At 31.2% G+C, this 26,983-nt stretch overlaps 1 protein-coding gene across 3 annotated transcripts in view; it reads left to right on the top strand.

The window, feature by feature from the left end:
• Window positions 1-17,067: 17,067 nt before the first annotated feature.
• The window catches only part of LOC111378927 (small G protein signaling modulator 1-like), an 11,896-nt gene continuing 1,980 nt past the window's right edge, over window positions 17,068-26,983 (top strand). The window contains exons 1-7 of one of the 3 annotated variants that reach the window (XM_023002219.1): window positions 17,068-17,284; window positions 20,517-20,615; window positions 22,914-23,017; window positions 25,333-26,138; window positions 26,257-26,379; window positions 26,488-26,576; window positions 26,680-26,880. In XM_023002219.1, coding sequence (XP_022857987.1) covers window positions 17,162-17,284; window positions 20,517-20,615; window positions 22,914-23,017; window positions 25,333-26,138; window positions 26,257-26,379; window positions 26,488-26,576; window positions 26,680-26,880 — 1,545 coding nt within the window. In that variant the 5' untranslated portion in view covers window positions 17,068-17,161. Of the gene's footprint in view, window positions 17,297-20,516; window positions 20,616-22,913; window positions 23,018-25,332; window positions 26,139-26,256; window positions 26,380-26,487; window positions 26,577-26,679; window positions 26,881-26,983 lie in introns of all 3 variants that reach the window. The other 2 variants (XM_023002221.1, XM_023002220.1) reach the window with 2 other exon arrangements.

Here is a 26,983-nt window from a genome sequence, read left to right as displayed (position 1 = left end):
GGAGTGAAACTCCGTTAGCAAGCAATCAGCTTAGGAACGTTGTTGAAAATGCCTAAGTTAATAATTTGGGAGAAGCACTTATGGTAAATCGTTGTGCTATTGAAGCTGTAAACGGAATACTTAAAGATATCACTGATTATAACTTGCCTTTTGGTGGGAAAGTAGTTGTTTTTAGAGGAGATTTTCGACAAGTTCTACCAGTGGTACCAAGAGAAAAAAAAAAGATGTAATGAAAGCTAGTTTGATTTTTTATACTTATGGCCTTCCTATTTACGTTTACCATTGGTTAAGAATATAAAAGCAAAGTTAGATCCCACATTTTGCAATTACTTACTCAGAATTGGAGATGGAACAGAGAAAGAACATACTTGTGATTGCGTTATACTTCCGAATAGTATAATTCTACCATTTGAAGAAGAAATCACATCTGTAAAAAATTTGATACATCATATTTTTCCAAATATACAAGCATATGCTGACAATTTATATGATATGGTAAATAGAGTTATTCTTACGTCTACAAATGAATGGGTTGACTATATTAACAGAATTTTACTTGAACAAATTCCCTATGAAAATTTCATATACTATTGTTTTGATGAAGCAATTGACAAATCAGAACAAAACTTGCAGAAAAATTTCTTGAATACTTTGACACCAAATGGTATTCTACCACATGAATTGAAAGTAAAGGTGAACTGTCCTGTAATATTATTGCAGAATATCAATTCATTCGAAGGGTTATGCAATGGAACACGCCTTACATGTCGAAAATTTGAGAAAAAAGTAATTCTTGCTAAAATTACAACTGGTGAATATTGTGGGTAATATATTTTTCTTACCAAGGATCCCTTTTATACCTCTTCAAGGTTATCGAAACTCAATTCCATTTAAGAGAACTCAATTTCCAATTAGGCTGTGTTTTGCAATGACAATAAACAAAGCACAAGATCAAACGCTTTATTTTATTGGTCTATATCTTCCAGAACTAGTTTTTTTTGCCATGGTCAGCTATATGTAACCTTATCAAGAGCAAAAATAAGCACATCTCTAAAAGTTCTATTGAAACCATCAAGCATAGACAATTCACATAACACGTGTACTAAAAATGTTGTATATAAGGAAATTCTTTCGGTCATACATTCATATACCTAGAATGTTTTCCAGGTATATTTTCTGATCTTTGAGAAATTATTATAATTTGCTACCATACGATAGTTTCCTCAATTTTAGTTGCACGCAAAAATATTACATTACCATTTCTTGATTCTTTACATTTCCTATAAAAAAAATTCACATGTTCCATGAACGGGATTCAAAAGTTCGTTTCAGTTCTTTGTTACATGTGTACAATGAAATCACCAATGACTGCTTCAAAGAGTACTCGATTTGCAGAAGGTATGATTCTAATTTATTGGCATTAATTTTAGAGTTTCCAAATAGGTCACCAATTACTTTAGTAGAATAAGGACATAGAATGTAATTTTCTATTTTTAGTATAGATTTGCTTTTAGAGTTTCACACTTTAATGAATGTGAATTGAATTGTAGTAACACTTCTAAAAGATAAAAATTGAAGTGTATCTTGATAAGGAATAACTTTTTTTTTTTATTACGAATTTTTGACCAAGAAAATATCCATATTTGCTCGAATCATATCATGAGTAACATTAATATGTCATCTATGGCATTTCTCTGACAGAAATTTACCTTAATGAGCTTGTTCCTTTTTTTTTTTTTTTTTTTTTTTTTTTTTTAAAAAATAAAATTTATTTTTTTTTAAAAATAAATTGGAGACAAAATCTCAGAATTAGAAAATATATATTAAATCTGATGATTGATATGCATTTATTCAATTGATATTGGTCGAAGGCAAGAGGTTCATTGCAAGCCTCCTGAACCGGTTGTGTATGTACCCAAGATGCATGTAAAGATTGCCTCCAGTATCTAACGTACGGAAGGATGCTATACCTAGAAGTGCATCTGAGCAAGTGGCAAGCACAATGATCTCGACGACGTGGGCAAGGACACTTATTATCATACCTTCTTCGAAATGCTTAGTAATTGGTCAGTTGGAGACTATTTTAATAATAATGCAATTCAATGGGCTTGGGAGCTTCTAAATAAGGTAAGTCCCCCGCACTTCTGTTCTATATATGTATACAAACATGCATACAAAACTGGTTCTTTTTATTTTTCAACTTTATTATTTCATTCAAGTGTATAAATTACCTCAAGATAGTATTTATGCCACTTATTTTGGTGGAGATGAGAAACTTGGCCTTACTGCCGATTCTAAAGCAAGGGATAATTTGCTCAAATTCCTCCCACCTTCCTGTGTTTTGCCTTTTGGTTGTAAAGTACGTTCATTTTATGTTTTTATCACTTACAATATGAAGGCGATTTTTGAAAACTCTTCAAGTGAACCACGGAACCATTCAAAACCTTTCTCTTTATCCCTCCAGGCTTCGTTGTAGCTAATTCCTACACCAAAATCATGATCTATATCCACGATAATACCCGTCGAAACGTAAAGTTGGTTTGCATCATCCAATCGTCGCATTATTTATTGCCAATTAGGATACTGATTGCATTCATTTGTACATTACGTCGAGCATTTAAAGAACATCTATGCTCAAGTATGTATTTTCGAACCTTAAATAAATCTGAATTTTTTTATCTTAGAAGTTCGTAATAGCTAATGGCAGTTGGTATCGACTCAGCATACAATGAGAGATCTAGTATTCGACTTTCTAACTTTGAAATGAAACTTTTTCGATCAAAGCCTGTAGTTGAAGCCTTGTGTATAGTTATTTCTTGCTAAAGAAGATTTGATTCTCTGCAATTTTCCCTTGATCTTCCAACTACTTTGTATTTCCAATATATTGATTTCCTTCACATAGGCTGACATCCATATTAGGAATTATTCGTTGCTCTTCTGATGCCCATACAATGCCTCTTATATTGATGATAAAGGATCAACTCTGACATTAACCTCTTGCTCTTCGACATCATATTGATTTGCAATTACACACAAGGTTGCTTATGTGTGAACAGAAATTTATTTCAATTCCTCTATGTCGACTACATCAGCGGAAGGTACATTCATATTCAAAACTTTAAATTTCAGGTGGATTTGAAATTTCATTCTGTCAAAATTAAACTTTTCAAATAATTTATTGACAAGCTCTTCATATCTAATGTCACATCAAATAACAATTGATATTGTTCGATTTTCAAACCACTTCCACTCATCCTCCATATTGCCGAATGTACCACAATGTGAGACAACGTATCTCATAACATCTTCCATATAAAGTAAAAGATGCCTAAATGAATGATTTTTTTTTTATTGTTATCGGGACAAACTTGTATTGTATACTCGCGATTGTGCATATACATGTATCATATTTATATATAATAAAGATCTTATGTATAATAGACGTCGTATTTAAAAAAAAAAAAAATCTTTCTAACTCAAAAAATAATCTCTATTCTGATCCTTTATTTCACTTTTTTCAATAAATATTTATTGTCTTCCTCTCATCTTTTATTTAACAAATTCTTTTAAATGCCAACGAGCAATCAATTCAAAAATGATTTAAATAATTTGAAAAGTTAGGTATTGAACTATAACCATATAAATTTCTTATTTTAAATTTTTTTGACATATGTATTGTATCTTAAAAGAAAATTTGAACTGAGATGCATAAGTGAAGATAAAATCTCAATAAAAAAATTTATTTCTTGATAACACTCTAATATTTTGTGGTATCATCCGCTAAAGAGTATTTTTCAAGAGATTCTCTATTTTTAAAGAGTATCTTTTGCAATTTATAAAGCATCTACAAATTTATAGAGTAAAAATTTTTAAGTACTCCAACATGCTCTACTCGATTTTGAAGATGTTTAATGATATTGATCAATGATATCGATTGATCATCACTATTACACTTTGGCAACAGGAAAAAGAAGCTCAATCTTACTTCTAATGTCATTTATTTAAAAAGTCCATAATAGTGTATTTGACAACACGATTTCCTATATTACATATGTTCTTCACAAAATTAATGACATTCACTTTCTAAATTGAAAATGATAAGAAAATATACATTAAAATTATAAAATTACTTATAACTAAAACATAACTTTTATGCAAAAATGTTTGTTTATAAAATAAAAATACTACTAAGAAGACAAAAATTTACTTATATGTAAAAAATTCACATCAAATATTTTAAAAGTATAAAAGTAACTTATAATTATTACTTATAAGTAAAAAAAATATTAAATTAAAATTTTGAAGTGAATATTTAGCTTCATTTAATTTTTTAAGTTAAATATTATCTTATATATAAAAAAATTATCTATAAGTAAAATATTTTGTTCAACCTTTGATAATGGCATCATAACCTAATGAAAATGTCTTCACTGATTAGGGATGAGGAAACTTTAATTAGTATTTTGTTCATTAATTTATTGTTTGTAGAATTTAATTTGTAATGCCCTGTGGCAAAATAATCCCATTGAAGTAAGATTAGACGTGGAGTTGTCGACATTCAAATAAGTTCACACCTTTTATCTACAAACGGTTACGCGTAAAACATTAAAAAATAAAAATAAAAATAAAAATGGAGATGCTACATAAGAAAGGCCACATGGACATGACCCTGTTTTTCCATCGGTCCCTGTTTGAAAAAATAAAAATAAAAAAATGGTTCAGGGGGACAAGGGCTCGGATTTTCAGGCCACACTCTGAAACATTTGTTCGTAAAACATATTTAATAGATGGTGAATTTTTTATGAGTCAAAAATTATTAAATTGTTGGTGATAAAGATTAATGGGGATTTGGCCCAACTAAGTTAAATTGGTATCATTATAGTTTATTTATTTATTTCTATCCTATTTCATTTACACAAAGCAAAGGTATGGAACCGCACTGCAAAAATAGACACAAATAGCATAAATACTTATTATTGTTGAATTTTAGCTTCAATTCATGTAATCTTTGTCTTTAATGTTACGTGATGGATGATTTTCAATAAACAATAGACCACCCATTAAAACCACATCGAGGTTGAGAAAGAGAGGATTTTTTACTTCCAAAACATCTTTGGCCTTACTCCGTAACAAAGTAAGATACGAATACAAATTGATAACTTCTTTCGATACCAATCTTAGTCCGACCCTTTAATTAAAATTGTAACTTGAGCTTAAACTCCTACTAAATAATAAAAAGTACTTGACTAGTAATGAAAAAAAAAAAATTAAAGAGAACAAGCAAATATGAACTGATTAAAACTTTTAAGATAAATCATATTCATCAATAAGTAATGTAAAAATATATTTGACTTGGGTACATAAACATGCTTAGTAGATAATTTGGTATTATTAAAATGTAGATGAAAACATGCCTAGTAGATAATTTGGTATTATTAAAATGTAGATGAACTCTGTTGAAGTTAAAATAAAATTCATGTATCCGTTTATACTCTTTGCCTCGGGGTACCAATTCCCATAGCTGGTTTGCTTGGAAAGTGTTAATAGATCCCACGAAATATCTATAGTATTTTTAGCAAAGTTGATTAAAAAAAATGAAATTGAACACATTAAAATTACCTTTTGGGGAGGTCTTTTCAATATCTAAGAACTACACAATAATAGTCGGACAAGTAAGGAAAATGTTAGGGCGAACAAAAAATGTTTGGGTAGAGTTTAACCTGAGTGTTAGCTAGATAAGCATCACGTAGTAAGAAGAGTAATTATGAACATGTAGACCATCCCATGAAGGTGGTGAAGGGAGATCTATCCAACTTGATTTCTAGACTTTTAAGTAAAAACGAAAAGAATTATTTGGGACAATTATCCTTATCTTACTTGCTTTATTTCAACCTGATTAAACATTTAACCCATTACTCTTCAAATTTTTTTTAAGTCAACATCGGTCTGCATTTTAAAATGCTGGAAAAAGTTGAATTCAACTTCTTCGATTCATCAGAGAATATTTAGCCCCCGTTTGGCCCCCATTAAAATTCATCAATTTAATTTAAATTTTTTCTCCCGTATTTTCAACCACACAATTTTCAGTAAAATAATATTACACGCAAATTGAAAATTTTTCATTCTTTTACAATCATCCTTAAAATATATATATATATATTATTCCTTCCATTATAAATCCAAACAACAGGGTTAGAGTTGGATTTTTTTTTTTTTTATTTCTTTTTGTCTTATATGGTTATAAACTTATATGAATAACTTAATTGAACTTCGAATTATACACATTAATTATATATATTCACTCAGTTGAAGAATGTCAGTGTAAACTGTCTGGTCCTCGATAGGAGAAAAATTAGCGCGAGATTAGGTGAGAATCAATGGATAACGTGGCTATATCATTTCAAAGAATCTTTTGCATTTGTTTTATAAATATAAGAGATTGTAAAGAAACAAATTTAGGGAACTTGGATTTGATTCAGAATTCTTCGTAGAACAACAAAATGGAAAATAAATTAAAGGAATTGAAAACAATTAGTAGAACCTCGAAACAATGCACAAATATAAAGGATTCACAAGGAAAAAACAAAGTTTTAAAATCCCAGGAGAAAAAAGGATGAAGAAATTTGACCCTTTTTTTTTTTTTTTGGGCATTGTTGTGTTATGCTAAAATAGAAACTTTTTTTGTCACCCAGGGCACCAAATAAGAGAAGCTCGGATGCACAGAAAAGTTGCAAATTGCAAGTCGACTAAGTGCATGTCCGGCAAAATTTAATTATAAATTGAACTAATTAAATGCACTTTTTAACTACACATTTTAATCGGCATAAATATCAGAAATATTTCTGGGTTACTTGATAATTTTTCATCAAATTGAACGCCGTTAGAACTCGAGATCGATCACCAATAAAGATTCATAAGGATGCTAGAGGATAGGAACATGTATTCTCAAATATTTTAAATAGCAAAAAGGGAATGGATTAATGAAAACAACACTTTCTGCTATTGAAATCGTGGCTGCATAACATTATTATCAGATTAAGCAGTGTTAGAAAGACATAAATTTACTTTATAATCCTTGAACCCTCCTCTTGGGTACATATAGATAATATTCACAACATGAAGGAAGAAAAATATTAGACTAGACCTTCAAATTTATAAAAACTGGAGATACTTTGAGTCTCAATACCGAAACCCCGTACTCATGTTTCACAAAATGCTACACTATTTCTACGGTAAATTGTCGATCATGTAGTATGTCTGTATTTTCCGCAGAAAAGTATGCCAACAACCACTTCCATATATTGATCAAGAACCCAGAAATCTTTCTCCAGAAAATTTGTTCATCTCTATTGTAAACCCCATATAACCACTCACCAGCTGATATTAATACACACAACAAATATAGAACAGGCCTAATGGAGTCGGAGAAGAAAATTGACGCCAATGATGCCACTGCCATGTTGCCAAAAAGAACCATAAAATGGAAAGCGTAAGTTGGAGGATTTCCATGCAGATCAAACCTCAACTTTGCACCATATGCAAAATAAGAGTACATTAGAATACTAAAAACTGCCCCATTCATTGTCTTGGAGTGAGTTATAAATGGAGTTTTGTCTACGCTTTGATACTTCACCTGCATCAAAGTGATCAATACAGGAACAATGAAGGAAACAATTCTTTTGTCATTGGATGTGATTATAAACCCTCTATGCAAGATATTCAACATGTAGGATCTCACAAGAACTATAGTGGTACAAACGTGTGCCCAGTTCATGAAATCCAGAGATGGGTTTCTAGTGTGCACCACTTGATTCTGAATTCCTGTAAGAAAAGAGACAAGGTTTAAGCAATTGAATATCTGTTTAAAATTATTGTATACAAGAAGAAAAACTTAAGCATGAATTAAATTGTCTCACTTGCAAGCATGTTATCCGCCATCGCCTAGCTCTTTTACTTTCTCTTTGTCACCGCTCGACTAACTGTTGCCACTTTCTGTATGTATGAAAATTTGTTGGTGAGATAAAGAGAGAAATGGAACGGGGTTTGTTCTTAAGACATTTCATGTGAACATCGCAAATTAAGGAACATATAATAAATTTCCCAGAGGACATTACTTTTATTTGCTTGTCATTGATATTTGAGCCTTTGTCTGCGTTTTATTTATATTATGTCATCACTGATGTCATCTTAAAATGCAAATTATATATAAATTGGTTTGAGCTTGAATTTGTGTGTAGGTAAATTAATTAAGTAAAACTTTTTTTGAAAAACATTGTTTTGCTACCATGGTCGCTCGAGTCAGAAAACATCATTTTACTGATATGAATGAAATTGCACATAGTTTAATTGTATTACATTTATTTAATGATGTGTTAGAACAAGTTGAAAACCATAAGACTACCAAAGAGTTGTGGGAAGCACTTAACAAACTATTTTTTGGAAAAATCTCTTCTGAACAAAATACATTTACTTCAAAAACTTTTTAATTTTAAGTTGGACCCGGGAAAGGCTCTTGAATCCAATTTAGGTGACTATAACGAACTTTTCAAGTGTTCGGCCCACAATGATAAGAAATTTGATTATGAGTATCTAGCGATTATACCTTTGAATGCTACGTCTGAATCCTATAGAAATGTTAGAAATGCTATCATGTATGCTAAGGATACTTTGATCCAATATATTGTGATTGATGCTTTTAGGACTAAGGAGCTAAAGCTTGAGAAAGAGTCGAGAGGTAGCTCGAGAGAAGAGAGATTGTTTGTTAAAGGGTGGAATGAGACGATGGAGAACTACTTTCAAAGTAAGAAAAGAGATTAACTACGGTCATTTTCCCCCCACCTCCAGCAATCTATATATAAACACAAATAGACCGATGTATGAAAATTTGATTGTGAGATAAAGACAGAAATTGAAAGGATGCAAGACGAAGAGTGGATAATAATAAAAGCATCTTGTTAATAGCACACGAACGGGTGTTTGCTCGAATTTCGCTCAAACAGACGTGACAACTATTTAGAATCCATCAATAAATTGACAAACTGAAATTGAAATAAGAAAGCTAATAAAATTTAATCTAATTAAAAATCATATTTTAATCAATAAAGAAACTATAGTCCTAATTATATAAAAGATAAAAGTCATATCACAACCTAAAAAATATTATATTTGTCCATTTGTATACTGTTTATACACACAGATAGACCAATGTATATGGCAGTAAAATTTGTGTGTATTGAGTTTGCTATCAACAAGGACTTGTATGAAACAAAATTGGAGCGTTGAATAAAATAAAATTTTTTATACATTTTAACTGTGAAACATATGTACTGCAACGAACACAATCTGTCTTCACATTGTGAATTGCATGTGATGATTCTTTCTATTTTGATTTGCAATGTTTAGATATTCTATTAGTAATAAGGATTATTAATATTATTAGAACTAGTGGCTGTCAGCAGTTAGAATTTTTATGGATTTTTGAGCTGGTAGTCGGCGTCGGTGTGGGGGTGGGGTGGGGTAGGATAGGGTGAGGGATGAAGATGAAACTTGATTTTTTTAAAATTATTTTATGAGATAAAATATAAAGTTTTCATTTTATCCTCGTCTATTTTAATTTTTTTTTTAATTTTGGTGTTTTATTGACGGCATCATGGATGAAAGTCATCTAAAAGAGCCTCGCCTACAATATTTGGAAAGGTTAGGAGCAATTATTGCAATAAATTAAATGTTTGAGAAAAGTTTGGAATTTTTGCTATAATTATCCCTTAATTTATTATTTGTAGAATTAAACAAAAGTATTCCGTACTAGTGTAATTGATATTTTATAATTATCTACTATCACTTCACGCGTCAAATCAGTGAATATAAATAAATAAATAATCCTTTTGGAATCTGTATAATTTTTCCTCTCCAGTTGCCCACCATCAAGTACCCTATTGTAATTTCTCATCCTCGTGTAAATATGCCTTTTTTCACTCCACTTGCCCACCATCAAATTTTCGTACAAGTCTTTTATCAGCGAAAACGGAACAAGCGTTATTTTCTATAAATGATCTTTACTTCGTCAATTAAGTAGTAATTTCTCTTGTTGCTCCAATTTGAACATCTAAACTAATGAGTTTGAGAAGTGAAAATCATAGTTAATTGAGTAAGATTTATTGATCATTTTTGTATAGCCATCTATGCTATTATTTCTATTCTATAAGCACCTCATATATTGTGATGGAAAGAAATTGTGAAATATCTAAGAGTGCGTTTGATTGGCATGGAAAATATCACCTAGAAATGAAAATGTATTCCTTCTTTTGTGGAAAATAAAAACCATCTCGAAAATGTTTTTCTTAAAAACAAGAAAAATTAAGCATATTTTTAAGAGTTGGAAAATGTTATCTATGGAAAAAAATAGCAATCAAACATCTCAAAAAGGAATTTGAGTGAAAAATTGATATTTTTCATAAAAAATAAATATAATCAAACACACCCTAAGTGAAAAGGTAGAAATCGTTTTCCTAATATTTTACGATAATAATCAGTATTCACTAAATTTGCGCCGAAGCATGGGCACTGTCTTTTTCCTCTCTCTTTTTGCCCTTTATGGACGCTAGTTCTCGCATGTGAGTCAAAGAGTTGCATGGAAATCATAGACGGTTTGATCCCCCATTCAACCATTGATAATCATGCCTAATGGTGCCCACGCACGCATCCATCATTTATCTAATTTTTTAAAATCATTCCAACTTTTTTTATACTATTATTACTACATTTTACAAAGTAAAAACAATAAACAATCATATATAAATTAATTTTGTTGACGGCTCCAATTACTCCATCAAACATGCCCTAATCTAATGTATTCAATTAATGTTCCTAATCCCAAAGTCTAGTCGTTTACCAAAGAAAAAACTCCCCATTCCTCGTAACCATATTCCACCAAAATCAAAATCCCCTAACCTAGAAAATTACAAATCCCCCATGTCCACTTCTATTCATGCATCATCAGTTTCATCATCAAGTTCTTCAAATTTCATGTTTTCCTCCTTCACATGGCTCTGTAGTGATTCAATTAAATTCCACAACTCCACGTTGACGTGTTGCAAAATCATAGCAGAAAATTATTGGTTTCTGTAGACATATTCAACAAGGCAGTCAATTTATTGCTTCACAAATCGGGTGAAATTTTAATTTGATTGGGAACGTGCCAATGAACAAAACTCGGGTGAAATTTTAGTCAAATTCAATTTAAAACGTGCAAATGAACAAAATACGGGTGGAATTTTATTCAAATTTGATAGGGAATGTGCCAATGAACAAAACTCTAGTAAAATATTAGTTAAATTTGATTAGAAATGTGCCAATAAACAAAAATCGAGTGAAATTTTAGTCAAATTTGATTGAAAATGTGCCAATAAATCAAATTGGGGTGAAATCTTAATCAAATTTGATCGAAAACGTGCCAATAAATAAATCTCGGATGAAATTTTAGTCAAATTTGATCAAAACTCGGTTGAAATTTTAGTCATATTTTATAGAAAATGTGCCAATGAACAAAATAATGTCTTCTTCTTCACTATCTAGAGTTGCATGGCATTAAACTGGGGCGTTAGATTCGCAAGGACGTTGTAATACATTTTAATGCAGTTTATTGAAATTTTGAACACGTTATCACCAACGTCGTGCGCGCACTACGTGACTAGATGTGTGCTAAGCAAAATGTCTTCGCACGCATGACTAACTTGGACAAACAATTATTTTATTAACTTAAAGCCGCGCAAAATTTGAATTGTGTTGATTGTTCGAGTTTTCTTTAGGTTGAATTTGCTTGATAGGTCTTATCTTGTCATATGAAAATTTAAGTTTGATTTCTAAATGCGATATGCATCTTCTTTTGATAATTATCTCAAACAATTTAAAATTAAATTATCATGAAAATTTTTACAAGTTAAACTAAGTTTGAATAAATTGGGTATGAGCCGTTTTGGAATAGTTTGATACTTTTATAACCTCATAGGAGTACATATTAATAAAAAGCTAAACTTCAACTTTTAACTGTATTCTTATCGCGCGAATTCTTAAAATAACTTTTCTAAATATTTCCTTTTTACTTGGATATAGAAATTACATTAATCTTCAAAATTTTAGGCCACTTTTATAGACTTTAATGAGTAGTGGAATGTCGATTTTGTTAAATTTCTAATTGCTTGACATAATTTATAAATTTTTTATACTCTACTTTAGTATGTTCAAATGTATATAAGATTATACGATTGAAAATTGAAGTATAGTTATTCAATTCATCATCTTTAATAAAGTTTCAACCTTTACAGCCTAGTAAGCTGGTCTCATGTGGGCGGTTTTGTCCACTTACATTTTCACTTGTAAGGGTAAAAGAGTAAATATATAATTTCTTTGAAAAAGAATTAAAAAGAAAAAATAGTAAAGGAAATATGTGTTGATGATTTGGACAAGAGTACGGACAACAATGTTGTTGGTAATCAATACGGACATCTATCAATGAATATTGATGGCAGTGTCATAATATGTCTTTAGTTATCGCTGACAACCTTATTTTTTGATCGCCAACAAAGAAGTTGTTTGTTAAATCGATAGAAATTTATGTTATGTACTTCTTATATTTTAATATATATTTTTCAGTAATTTATGATTTTTTTAATAATTTTTTATTGGTTTTACCAACAAATAAGTTATTGCCTTTTATTTTATTCTAACATGATTTTTTTTTTCTGTTGCTGTTTAAATTTTATTACTTTAGTTTAGGTTTGGGCAAAAAAAATTGAAAAATCGATCAAACTAGTCAAATCAACTCGGATCGATTTGGGTCAATTCCGAGTCGGTTCGGTTTGACGCAGGTAATTGATTTGCTTTGATTTTCGTTTAAATAAAACCATGGTAGTTTGACTTTGTCATGATTTGAAGTCTCAAATTGCTAATTAACCGAATCAATCTAACTTATTTACATGTTTAGACTTTTTTTTTTAAAGAAAAATAAAAATCAAAAGATAAACTCTAATTTCATAACTATATCACGATTCTCTTCAATCTATGATATTGTCAGTAAGTAATAGTATTGAAAATTTTATTTCACGAGCTTATTATGTTATATTTAGTCTTTTTCCCTACTCAGGTAGTCAGGGTACATAATGTATAAAAAGACAACAACATTCTTAAGTTTTTTGTTGATCCGTCTTTAATAACTTAATTTTATTTGTTAGTCAATAATTATTGTAATATAAAGTTATTTAGTTATTTTTAATTTAGTAATCTAATTTTGCCAAAACTTGGACATTTAAAAAAAAAATCAATTTGAACTAAAAGTTTGGTTCAGTTCGGTTTAAGAGTTAGAGTGTGTTGGTTTGGGTTGAATTTCACCCAAACCGACTAATTTGATTTTGATTTTTGATTTTGGTTTCAAGTTGGAGTCGAAATCAACCCAAATCAAACTGCATCAAGCCTCTTTAGTTATTGACAAATTTTGTCAATAATTAAATATATCAAAAGATTATCTTTTTAAAATTACTAAGTAAAATTTCACTCTTAACTATAAGTTATTTTTAAGTATTACTTAATTACCGACATAATTTATCTGAAGGTAATGTTTTGGCTTTTTATTATTCAATTTAATCAATCAATTTATGATAAATTAGAAATGTTATCAATCAATCTACAATCCAAAAGCTATGTTGCTAATTTAAATTAGAAATTATATTTCTTAGCAATGGATTTTTGTTGTTGGTAAATTAAATTTATGAAAAAATATTTTTTTTTAAAATTTCCTTGACAAATATGGAGTGAAAGTTCCGAAAATTTGGACTTTAGGTCACTGTCTCACTCGTTTAGAGCTCGAGTCAAATTGTATTAAAAATCTAATTTTGCTGGTATTTTTGTTTAAACAAGAGGATTCAAATTTTACTTCTTGTTTCTACATTTGAAACCTTTTTTTCTGTTTTTTTTTTTTTTTAATTAAAAGGACTCTAAGTGTACTTCTAATTTCTAAATAGGCCTTGTTCCTCAAATTCAAAATTCATCAATGAGATTAAGCCCTGTTTGACCCACATTTAAAAAATATATATATATTTTCTAAATAGTGATTTGACATCATTTCAATCACATATTTTATAATAAAATAATATTACACGCAAATTCAAAAATTTTCTTAATTTTTTAACTACACATTTTTCATCAATACACTATTCAAAAATGCATTCTTACGAAAATAATGTGGCTCAAACAACGACTTAACTAAATATATATTATTCATTTTTTAAGAAAGGTAAAGAGGCAAAATATGATTATTATTATTTTTTTAATCCATGCTTAATAATACCTACCGAAAATTCATGCCAAATGTAATTACAAAAGTGGATGGCCTGGATCAAGAGCTCAATCGTTGCCTTTTTCCTACTTATAAGTTGTGCTTTTAAGTAGGTCCCACTTTATCGAAAGAGTAATACAATTTGACATTACTGATGTTTAACATTGATCTAAATGACAACACTTATAAAGTTAGGGATATAAATATGATGATGAATAAAGGTTAATGACATTTAATGCAATTAAAATGTAATGTATCTATAAAAAAATGTCTGTGTCAATACTACCACCTAAAAAGCTTCGTTTGAGATTGACTCTAGAGCCTAACATTTGATTTTCAAACAAAAAATATTTCAAATGTTTGATAAAGAGAAATTTATTATAGAAAAATCTGTAGTACACATTAGCAATTTTGGGAAGCAGTAGAAGCTCATATTCTTCTTTTAAGTTCTCCAATTATATATTAGAAGATCGACTTTAATCCTAATTAATTTTCTATTAATGAACTAAGCTTTTATTCTGTAGGTTTACAAATATCGAGATTTAATGGATATTAATTTCATTTTAAAATAACAATAGTGAATACATTATCTGATAAAAATATCAGATAATATTACGTATTTTATAATAAAAGTAAAAATAAAATTTACAATATTATCTAAGAAGATAATAATAACAAAAAAATTAATATTCATTTTACAAAGTCTTTGTTTAGTAGAGATTAAAATCTATATTTTAATTTAAATCAAAGTTCATAATTAAACATATTCTATAGGATTCTCAACCTTTTAATCATATATTTCATCAACATTTCTCAAAATATATTAAAAACATGATTTTAATCCCACCAAATAGGGGCTAATTATATAATGAAAAACGATAAATTTATTTTGTTAACAAAAAGCTAAAATAATGATGTTGAAACATAATAATTTTGGAACAAAAGTTTACCAAATGTTTAGAGCCTGTTTGATTCTCATTAGTTGAGAAAAAAGAGAGTTTGAGTATTATATTTAGGAGAATGTATAGTTAAAAAGTAGAGAAAAGTTTTTGATATATGCGTAAAATATTTTATTGTGTAAAATAAAATAAAATTAATGGATGTCAAACATGCACTTAATTGATTCTTTTTGTACCTAATTCTTTACTCAGTACTTCAAAAACCGATTATCATAAAATAATAACATTACCAAACCAAATCTTAGGTTAATCGGTCGTTTTGGACACCTTGGGCCAAGCCATGGTGCTCAAAGCAAAAATAGACACAAATAGCACGAAGGTAAAAAGATAATAGAACTGATAAGTAGATAAATTAATTTTATTTTTTATGGTTACTTAAGAATTTTTTTTGGAAATTAGTTACAAAGTTTATTTGAAGAAATTAATTAATATAATGATTGCCTAATACATGATTCTCAAATTCAAACGCCTGCAATTAATAAACTTGGCCGAAAAATTAGCATTAAATTGGTTTCTTATTAACCACAGTATTACGATTTCTATAAGTTTTTACCATTTAAATATAAAATAAACAACCTTTTTTTGGATAAGGAAATAAACTTTTTAAACGAATAAATTGACAGATCTACAAATACAATCTAAGTAATAATCTTAACATTACGCGTAATTTTCAAATCAACTCTACATTATTTACATTCGTTTATAATTAAGATAATAGAGTATTGAAAAATGTCAACTTCACAATATACGACTACGACTCTATTCATAAAAAAAAAAATCATAATGTGTTAATAATGATTGACGAATAAAACATTTTTTTGAATGACACACACACACACACACCAACATTTATTACTCTCACGATCGTAATAAAGATTGACACACAATAAATCCAATGGATCACATCATTAATATAAAAAGCAGAAGATGAAAATTCATTGGCCACTTTATCAAAAGACATGAGTTCGTGGACCACTTTATTCCAATATCTGTGGACATAACTGTCAGTGTCACGATTGTCCTAAATAACATATGCACGTTGCTTAAGGCTAAATATATTTGCATGCTCAAAACTACACACAGACTCACGTTTAACCACATGAGTTTGGAGGGACAATTGCTACACTATAAAATGCCCCTCGACTATCAGGTCGGCTACTTCCACTGAATAAGTTTCCAAAACTCCCTTAACATGAATTGCCTGCACCGGTCCACCACCCTACATTTATCCCGAATCACTACCCCAACTCTAATTCAACTTGCATCCAGTAACTACTGCATTGACGTTTATGCATATCCTTCTAATCAAGGGCTCACACAACAAATAGATCACTAATTCGGTACAAACTACGTCGAACATGAACTGGTTCTAACTAGTTCTATTGTTTTAAAACTCATTTTTTTCAAAGTTATTTTCAATTACATATTTCATGTGATTCATAATTTTTATTTTTACTTTTCCCTTTCCGCCGTCTCTCTATAATGTTTACATGTATATGGAGACATTGTTTGTTTGAAATGAATTATGTTTAGATTATTGTGATAATATTATCGGAAGCATATTATTAATGGTAAGTGATCAAAGTTTCATTTGTTAAGGTTTTATTTCCAAATGTGAATGTTAGATCTGATTTCTTGTTTATAAACAGTCGAACTTGATCGCGTCCCATTTTCCTGGAGAAATGGGTGTATTTATTTGATTTCTGTATCTTTATATTTTCATTTTTAATTATATTTTTCAAGATTTTATTAGTTTGGGTTTGGGTTTGTTAAGGTTTTTGTTAATTAATTAATTGATTGTGATTATTAATAGAGGCTGAGAAGCTGAGGAGTTGGGAAGATATAGAGAGGGATAGGGATAGAGGTCTAGGTGATGTCTTTTGATGGAAAGGAGAAGCAATGGAAATGCGGAAAGGGAGGTGCTATGAATTTTCACAAAGTCAGTTCAATTGTTTGCGATATAGGGGAGCCTTGTCTTCATCAATCACCGATAAAGGTTGTGATAGCTGTAAGGCTCTCGACTACTAATGTTTTCTAATCGCACGTTGTAATGTTGTTGAACTTAGCTTTTAACTAGCTATGTTGTTTGCTAAGTAGGGATGATAATCTTATTAATTTAGTGTAAGACTTTCAACAAGACTTCTTTTTTTTTTTCATTTTCTGTTGAATATCTACCTGGAACATCTATTCACAAGCAAAAATGTTAAATGCATTCAATTTTTCTTATCTTAGCCAGGGATGACAGAAACTACAAGAGCATTATCAGATTTTTTATTTTTATTTTTATTTTTATTTAAACTTTGAAAAAATTATATCTATGAGGATAAAGTTATGTTTCTTTTTAAAATTAAATGCTGAAAGCCTCACTTGGTTTCCTGAATGCGCTAAAATCCCAAGTACAATTTGGAAAAACTATGGACAATACCAACGGACTGAATAACCCAGCTGTTTACTCTCTCCTAATTTGAACTAGAAAGTGCAACCTATTCTCTGCAGAATGTGAACAAGCAAGTGTTTGGCACAAGTGAGTCAATTCAAAAGAACCTGATTTCCCTCGTTCAAAATTTAGTGACCTTTTTCTCTATACCTCACACACTAGTCACCCCCACTTATGAGTTTTGAGTCTCCACCGCAACCGTCAACATTCAACCTTCATCACCAATGCCCATGAGCCCAAGCAGAACTGCCTTTATTTTATTTTATTATTATTATTATTTTTTTTTTTTTTTGCACCTTTTAAATACGAATAAAATAAAATCAGTTATCTAATAATTCTAAGGTAACTGGTTCATTTGATCTATGATTTTTTATTTATCATGCTCTTTTGAAATTTCAAGTGGTTCAATCGACTTATCCAAAGATGACCTTGGTGGAGGCAAATAAGTAAGATGTTGTAGAAGGCGGCTGTGGTGTAGAACTCCCAGCAGCCTTTGTTATCCTATTTGGGTCTTTTCCAATGGGCACCAAGTCTTTTATGTGTTTGTGGGACCACTGCATGTGACTCTCAGACACTACTGATCACCCAATTGAAATCTGTTCTAGCAACCTGGAAGAGCATTTACTCGACACGTTTGTGGATGTGATCTGATATCAGGAAATGAAAAAGTGGTACTATCCACATACCTTTTGTCCTTTCTTGAGATATCTGAATTTGTTATAGATGCATGGCCCGAAAAATTTTGGTATTTGTAATGTCTTCCCTGTTTTATTGCCTCGCTGGCCAAAAAGGCGCTTGTATATGAACAGAATTTTCTCGTGAATTCATTGGTTCAAAACTTAACAGGATGTGGTTTCAATAGCAGGAGTATTAAGACCACGAGGGGCTTAATTGAAGGTTTCCAAACTACCAAGTGTGTTTTAACTTTTAAGCATAAGTTGGAACCCACATGGAGTTTTGAGCATAAGCTGGTTGTGTCTTTTGGTGGTATAAAGATTCTGACAGATAAGCGTATAAACTTGGTAGTTCCCATTAAATCATAACAGTGGTTTTAAAATTCTAGAAAACAGATATTGAATCACGACATTTAGTTGCTAACATGACCACTATCTTTGTATTTCTTGGACTTCATTAAATACGAGGACTCTACTAGAGGCTCTGAAAAGTTAATATTGATGTTTTCCCTGTGTTCTTCAATTCATTTTTATGTTTGTGGAAATTTTTTTTCTCTCTCTTGTGCATGGATGTGCTTAGGGGAGCAAAGTCTCGACTCCTGCAAGATTTAGTTGCAGTAGCCGGTAAGAAGGATTATACCTGGAAAAGAAATGGAGGTCATTAACATTGACCTCAAGCTTATTGATCAATTATCACTCTTTATTTAAAGAAGGTATTAAGTAAATAGAATTGGAATTTTTCCTGTAGATAAATTTACAGCTTGATAAAGTAAGTTATCAACGACCCATATTTTATGTGGCCAGAAATTCTGCTATATATGGGCCATTCTCACTTACTTCAATTGTAATTCAGTCCACTCTAGTTTCATGATCTGAAAAACCATAAACTCACATTATGTCTTGTAAGCAAATATGTGATCTTCGTTACAGAAGTAATGAAGATAGTACTTGAGCATAACAACCTCTTTAGTCCAACAAAATTAGGGGGACACTTGACATTCAAAAGAAGGGAGAGAGTCAGGGCCATATATAACCCCCGTTTGGCCCCCATTAATTTTCATTACATTACGTTTCATTTTTCTTTCTCCTATTTTCAACCACACAATCTTCCATTAAATTATATTACACGTAAATCGAAAAATTTTCCTTCTTTTTCAACCACTCATTTTTCAAAAAAGCACTATTCCACCCATTTTCATTTTTAGGAAAATAGTATCTGCTTTTCAATACATTTGGTTAGCATAAAAAGTTTAGTACGGAATTTGAAATTGTCTTATAGAATTCACTAAAGAATAGTAGAAAACCGAAGCACCAAAAGCAATTGCTTCCCCCACTCCCACCGCTGACAGGAGAGGGGGTTGTGGCCTTTCCAGCCTTTAATGAAGCTTCACTCTTGAGCAAGAAATTCTTTAATTTACTTATCAAAAAAAAAAAAGGCAAGAAATTCTTTAATAAAAATAGCAAGAAAAATGAATTCTTGGGATGGATTGATGACTAATTATATCACAAATATAACTGTCTTACAAAATTCAAAAGTAAGTTCTTAACCATACCAGTGTTTACCAAATGGAGTTTTGGAGTTTCTTGAATATAAGAAGACTATAGCAGAACTCTTTTACTGCAGCAGAAGACTCTTTTTCACTTTACTTTTTCTTTTCATTTTAGATTTTACTCTATTGTCTTATTTTTTGATAGAAAGTCAATGTAGTTTAGTGTTGAAATAGATGGATGAGCACCCGTTGGGTCTGCACTGGGGAGATTTTGACTTGAGCAGAATTCTTCTGATATTGTTATTTTTTTCTCTACGTTATAGTGGGGAACATTTTTTCCTCATTTGGTGGTTTTCTAGCTTTGCGAAAAATTGACTTCCAGCTTCTCTCTGGGGCCTTTTGTGGGATGTATAAAATATTTTCCTAACCATGTAACTGACTCTGTTCAGCAGATGCAGAACATGGTATTAACATATATGATTGGCTGCAAAATCTGGTTAAATATATTCTGACTTCTGTGTCCATGAAGAGTTTTGCTTTCATTTTCTTTATGCATGTATATTCAATAGAATTTGTTTTGCAGCCTGTGTAGAAATGTCATTCTTCTGCTTTTTCTTTGATATGCAGATAAGCAAAATGCTTAAGCCAGAAAAGTGGCAGGCTACCTTTGATAGTGAAGGGAGAATTATGGGTTTCCAAAAAGTTCTAAAATTGATTAAACTGGGGGTAACCACTTCTATTGCAATGGTTTTTAACATTTTGATTGTTTTATTTCAAGTTATTATCATGCCATTAAATTTACCATTTTTCAATGTGAATTTTGGATAGTTTGAAAGCTTGAATTTTGTGATATACCCAATATTCTTAGCTTCAGAACTTCTTCATGCTTGACTGCTACTTTAACTCTGTGGCTTTGATGTTGTTTCTTGGGTTCAATGTTTTGGCTTTCCTATATTTCAAGTTCTTTTTTATCTCAAATGCATGATTGTGTATATTATGTAGGAGTGTAAACCTGGAGTAGACATTACGAACATCAAAGTAGGATGGAAGATTGTTGCAGACTTTCTGTTAAGGACCCTTAACTCTCGTATTCATCAATTAGGGAAGACATGTAAAGCTAGAGTGAAAGATAGATCTAGAGGAAGTCAGCAATTCATTTAATAGTTTTTTATAGTCTTTTATCTCTTTTGATCAAGAGCTCAATAAGGATTAAGGACCATTGCCCCAGACAGACGGAGTGCATATAACTAGTTAAGCTGAGCCATTTGCCCCATTTCCTTATTTTGAAATAGCAGGATGGGAAGCAAAGCTTTCTTCCTATCTTGTTCTGTTTGTTCTCTATTTTTCTGTGGGGTAATCTCTAATCTTTTAGCTTTCTACTAATCCCTTCATGCTTATCCTCTCTTTTTCTTTAGTGAAACCCAGTCCATACCAAGATTAGGACTTGGCTAATCCTTTTATTTAGTATATATAGAATATAAAATCTTTAATCTCACTGAATTAAAGTAAGATTGTCTTATATCGACAACTAGTTAAAAAACATTATTACAAATTGATGTTAGGCATGATGCTGCTGGCCTATATAAATTTTCAAAGTGATATAAATTGGCACCACAATCATAATTTTGGTCACTTAACTTTCTCACCCAAAATGGTAGGAATAACTTTCGAGTAAATAAAATTATTAGCTAGTAATAAATATACGAGAACAAAATAAGCATTGTTCCAGACTAGAAAAAATATAGTACTTGTAAATAATTTGTTGAAAACTGATGGTAAAATGCATATATCCATTCATATGCTTCATATTTTCTTTCTGGTCTTGTATTGTCATTATATAGTCAAAAGTAAGGCTAATTGGGATTTTAAATCTCTTTAGTGCAAGATGAATAGATGTATTGTGTGAAATACTGTCTTCAAACACTCAAAATACAAATGAATAAATAAATAAGGGTAATAAGTCAAAACATTGGTTGTCTTTGTGGTTTCCATTGGCTTCTATTGCATTTGGAGCATGTTTGGAAAAGATTAAATTATAATTTAAGCTGATCAAACATACTTTTTATTTTTATATTTTGTAGGACCGACGGCTTACTATCCTCTTATTATCAACACATTCTATAGCTCCCAACTTATAAACACTTAAAAAAATTACCAAACAAATACTTATTCCGAGGTCTATAACCCTCAAGGATTATTCAGGAGTTCAATTGGGGAAATTAGCAAGATTAAAATTTGCTTTAGCTGTCAGATCTTAGCACAGAAATTGGGTTACCTTTAGTCAATTCTGTTTTTACTTAAAAGACAATTGCCTTAAACTTGCTCATGATACCAAATCGATGTCCTCCTCAGTAGATGACTTTGTTTGAGCAAGGATTGTTATTTTGTCTAGAGCAGAAGCTCATCAAACATACTCAATATCTATCTGTTACAAAATCTTTGTACCTAATACCTGTTAAGCATTATCAGCTTATTGCATCACAAAGTTGATCTATTTTCCTCAACATATTGTGATAGAATGTATGTGCTGCATCTGGAATAATCTGAGCGTCCAGTGCAACATACAAACATGGAATCTATCAAAACCCAAAAGCATGACTGAAGTTTTTTGGCCTACCGATATGGGTTAGTCTCCTACTTCCTCCCTCTGAAACAAATACCGGATGATTACAACTCAAAATGAGTAGAGAAAGTTATTTACACAATGAATGCAATTCTTGGTGAGGGCTATTTGTAAGTTTCTGGTTCTCTATCCATTTTTTATAGTCAATTGACACCAGAATGAACATATGATATTCTGTGAATTTCTTTAGCTTTTACATTTTATTTGCATAAATGATAACTGAAATGTAGCGGAATATTCTTCTAAATTCTTGCTTAGTTTCTTATGTTGTTAGCTGAAATTCCAATGATAATAACTTTGTGTCTAGAGTTTGAATATAATAATAGGATTAAGTTTTCTTTGTATTGTTTAGCCAATATTAACCTTTTAGCCGCTAAAATGCTTCATCTTTTGCATGGCAGGGTGTGGATCCATCTATAAGGCCGGAAGTATGGGAATTCCTTTTGGGCTGTTATTCTTTGAGCAGCACTGCTGAATATCGAAGACAATTAAGGGCTGCCAGGAGGTATTGGGCTTTTTAGTCACTGCTTCACTTTGTGTTGTTAGTATGAAGTGTCTTGGTTGCTCTCCTTTCTAATTACATGGATGGAATTTGTTTGAATATTCTCTTTCCAACTATGCTGGCTGTAGATATAGTTCATCTATTAATGGTATCTCATTATTCATCACTGAATGTTTGTCCTAGCAATTGAGGACATGAAACCTTACTTGAAAGCTGAAACATTAGAAAACATCATGGCAATGAGAACGCTTAAAATACAGAATATATATTTATTCTTATTTATATATTTTACACTGAATAATGGCGAAGCAGGTTTTTTGGCGTTTATAATAAATAAATAAATAAAAAGTCTATATGAGTATATAGATGTGGTGAAATTGATGGTTATATGATAAGTGAATGGAATCATAGCAAGTGGTACTGAAATAGTTGTTTTTCTTAAATGTTAGTTAAACTGAACTTTGTTTCTTTTTTCCCTTTTATTCTAGTCTTATTTGGCGATAACTGAGTTTCATCTTGTAACACAGTAAGTGCAAAAGGATCATAAACTATATAATTTAGTGTCTTTCTGTTATCTGCTGCTGTGTAATGATTAATAGTGTATCTGAACCTGCCATTTTCTTTGTCACATTCTGATGCAATATTTCTCTTTCTAAATTGTGCCTTTGAAAGCCTTCTTCAGTGCCTCATTGTTGCTTTCACGGAGGAACATGGATGTTATTAGTAGCATATCCGAACCTGCAATTTTCCTTATCACATTCTGATGTAATATTTCTCTTTCGAAATTGAGCTTTTGAAATCCTACTCCAGTTGCTAGTTGTTGCTTTCACTTAGGAACATGGATGTTCATGATTAATAACAATTGCGACTCTCATCTGTTTGTTTGATCCTAGTGGATTTTCAGTGTAATATGATTAATATGAGACAAAGTTTTGTTTTACATTCTTCTAGATCAAACTTCCTGAAATTTACTGAAAAATTGTTCCTGATTGACCATGCGGAGGAAATTAAAGTCATTCAGGGACAGTCCATATGCTATTGGAGGATTTCTGAGTCACTTAGCTCCAATTAAGTTATTTTGAAGATAGAATTTAACTATTGTTGAGTACGGATTGGCTTTCATAAGTTTAGTGAAATAAGGTGATTTGAGTACACCTCTGATGCTCGGACTCTTCGAAATAGTAGGGGTACCCGTGTCGGACACGATACGACATGGGCATGAGTACAGAATATGTGTCGGATCCGCCAAGTTTCAATTGGATACTTCACCGTTTTTACTTCTTCTTCTTCCCTCCCCAATTTTTGCTCTCTATAAATTTAGTGCCACCTCCGAGAGGGTGGGGAAGGGAAACGACGCTAAGATTGTATTAGTGATTTAAGGTTTTGTTTGTATAAAATGAAAATGGGTTCCATATAGTGTTATCTAGTGCTCAACTAAGTCCAAATTACATTCAAGCCCCTCATTTTCTATTTTATATAATATTTAGTAATTAATTTCTCATAATTTAAAACTAAACCCTAAAATTCTATTTTATTCGTTTTAATACCTAATTCAATACTCATTTTCTTCTTTGTGAATAATTGATTTTGGTTTATTCAAAATGATATCTTGGGTTAGCAAAAAAATTGAAACTTAAAAGACGTACTCGTGTCCGAAATTTAGACTTTTTTTAGCGATGTCCCCGTATCCTATATTTTAAAAAATAAAAGATTCAACATTTAGATACGTACCCGTATCTGATACATGTACCCAAGTCTGAGTAACATAGGAGTACACTGTGGTTGTAGGGCACGCGAAGTTAGAAGTTTAAACTCTTATAGAAGTTGGACAAAATCAGGTTCGAGTCGAAGAGACTATTTCGGATAATTGCATTTATTGTTTTTAGATGATATTTCTTGTATACTTCTTTATATGGGAATTTCTTGCTTTCTGTCTCTGTATTATCAAGAAAAATAAAAACAGTATCGTAGAGTCTAAGAGATGAAAAATTGTATAGAGCTTAAACGGTGGCAGCCTACTGCTAGAATGTACGTCTGCTTAAAACCCTTACAAAGACTTATAAAATATCAGGTTCTAAGAGAATTTTTTGGTTGATTAGGTTTATGATGTATACTTATTGCCAGTAAGTTTCTTCCAAATAATTATCCCATGGCACGCTATGTCCTTGTCGTGGCAGCGTTAAACTTCTGTTTTAGTATTTGCTTGATGAATTACTGGTTCTTTTGGAAATAATTTTAATAGATGTGCTGAATTTTAATATTCATTTCTATCTTACAACCTACTAATTGCAAATTAATTAACTATGAATTTACTTCAGGGAACATTATATGGACCTAATTAAGCAATGTCAATTGATGCACTCGAGCATCGGAACTGGTTCCCTTTCCTATGTTGTAGGTTCTAAAGTCATGGATATGAGAATGAGTTTCAAAGATGATGGGATAAGGGAAGATGAAGATCAAAGTAGACATAATTCTGAAGCCCATGCTAACAAAATAGATAATAATAATTGTGTTTTGGATAGCAATTGTACACAAAAATCACATACTTGTAGAAGGGAAAGCTCCGGTGACTCTAATGACCTTGTAAGTGTAAGAGCAAGCAAGGAAGGAGCATATGATTGCTCTGGTCTTGTACCTTCTTCTGGTTCTTACAACTGCAAGTCCTCAGCTGAGCTTGAAGCTGATGGACTACAATATGTGACTGAAAGCTATTTGGATTTTCCTCCTTTATCTGTTACAGATTTGTTTGAAAAAAGTGACAAAAATAAAAAAGAACATAGGTTACGCAATGACAGACATTCGACACGACGTAAATTGAAATTTGGGGATGAGCATATTCACAGTTTTCAAATTGATAGCAATGCAGATTTAGTTGTGGAGTCAAATGGTACCCAGTCTAATGAGGACACATCACCTCCTCACTCTGAAAGTGAAAGGATTTACCCGGATGTGGATGAATCACTTTCGCCGCCAAATAATCTGGAATTTGAATCAGAAATGCTTAAGATGCTTAGAATATCAGATGCTCCAGAAATACCTGCCAACAACACAATTACAAGTCGTGGAGGGGCTGCCAGTGGAGATAGAGTGTCTGAATGGCTTTGGACGCTGCACCAAATAGGTAAACTAGTAATTTGGTTTGCAAATCAACTTTTACCAACAAAATACTCTTTTTCCATTCTGCCTAAAATTCTCTCATTACCATTTAATGGGCTGTAAAACAACATGTTGTATTCCAGTTGTTGATGTAGTTAGAAAAGACAATCATCTCGAATTTCACGAGGACACAAAAAATTTGGCTCGAATGTCAGATATTCTTGCTGTATATGCATGGGTTGATCCTGCAACAGGATATTGCCAAGGTTGTGCCATTTTCCTCTTCATGAAACTTTCATGTGACAATCGGAATCATGCAAGGATTTAGGTGATTATTTATTTGGTTTTGACATCATCTTTTATATAATTTGTAGGCACGAGTGATCTACTTTCCCCCTTTATTGTTCTTTTTGAGGATAATGCTGATGCTTTTTGGTGCTTCGAGATGCTTCTAAGGAGAATGGTATTTTATATATCAAGAATTTTGTTTAATTGACTTTACTCCACATATAATTTTTCCAATTTTCTTTATCTTTTTAACTAAATTATATAATATGAATCTACAGCGTGAAAACTTTCAGATGGAAGGACCTACTGGTGTAATGAAACAGTTGCAGACATTGTGGCACATATTAGAACTTACAGATAGGGAAATGTTTTCTCACTTGTCCCAGATAGGTGCTGAGAGCCTTCATTTTGCCTTCCGTATGCTGCTTGTACTCTTCCGCCGCGAATTGTCTTTCAATGATGCCCTTTGTATGTGGGAGGTTTGTGCTCATAGTGGTTTTCCTGTGAAATATTTTAGTTTCCCTTTTCATAAGTAGATTGGATGACTCCCCCCCCCCCCCCCCCCCCCCCCCCCCCCCCCCC

The sequence above is a fragment of the Olea europaea genome, unplaced genomic scaffold (assembly GCF_002742605.1).
Source record: "Olea europaea var. sylvestris unplaced genomic scaffold, O_europaea_v1 scaffold190, whole genome shotgun sequence".
NCBI lineage: Eukaryota > Viridiplantae > Streptophyta > Magnoliopsida > Lamiales > Oleaceae > Olea > Olea europaea.
Note: the sequence above shows the minus strand (reverse complement) of the source record. Positions and strands in the feature narration are given on the sequence as shown.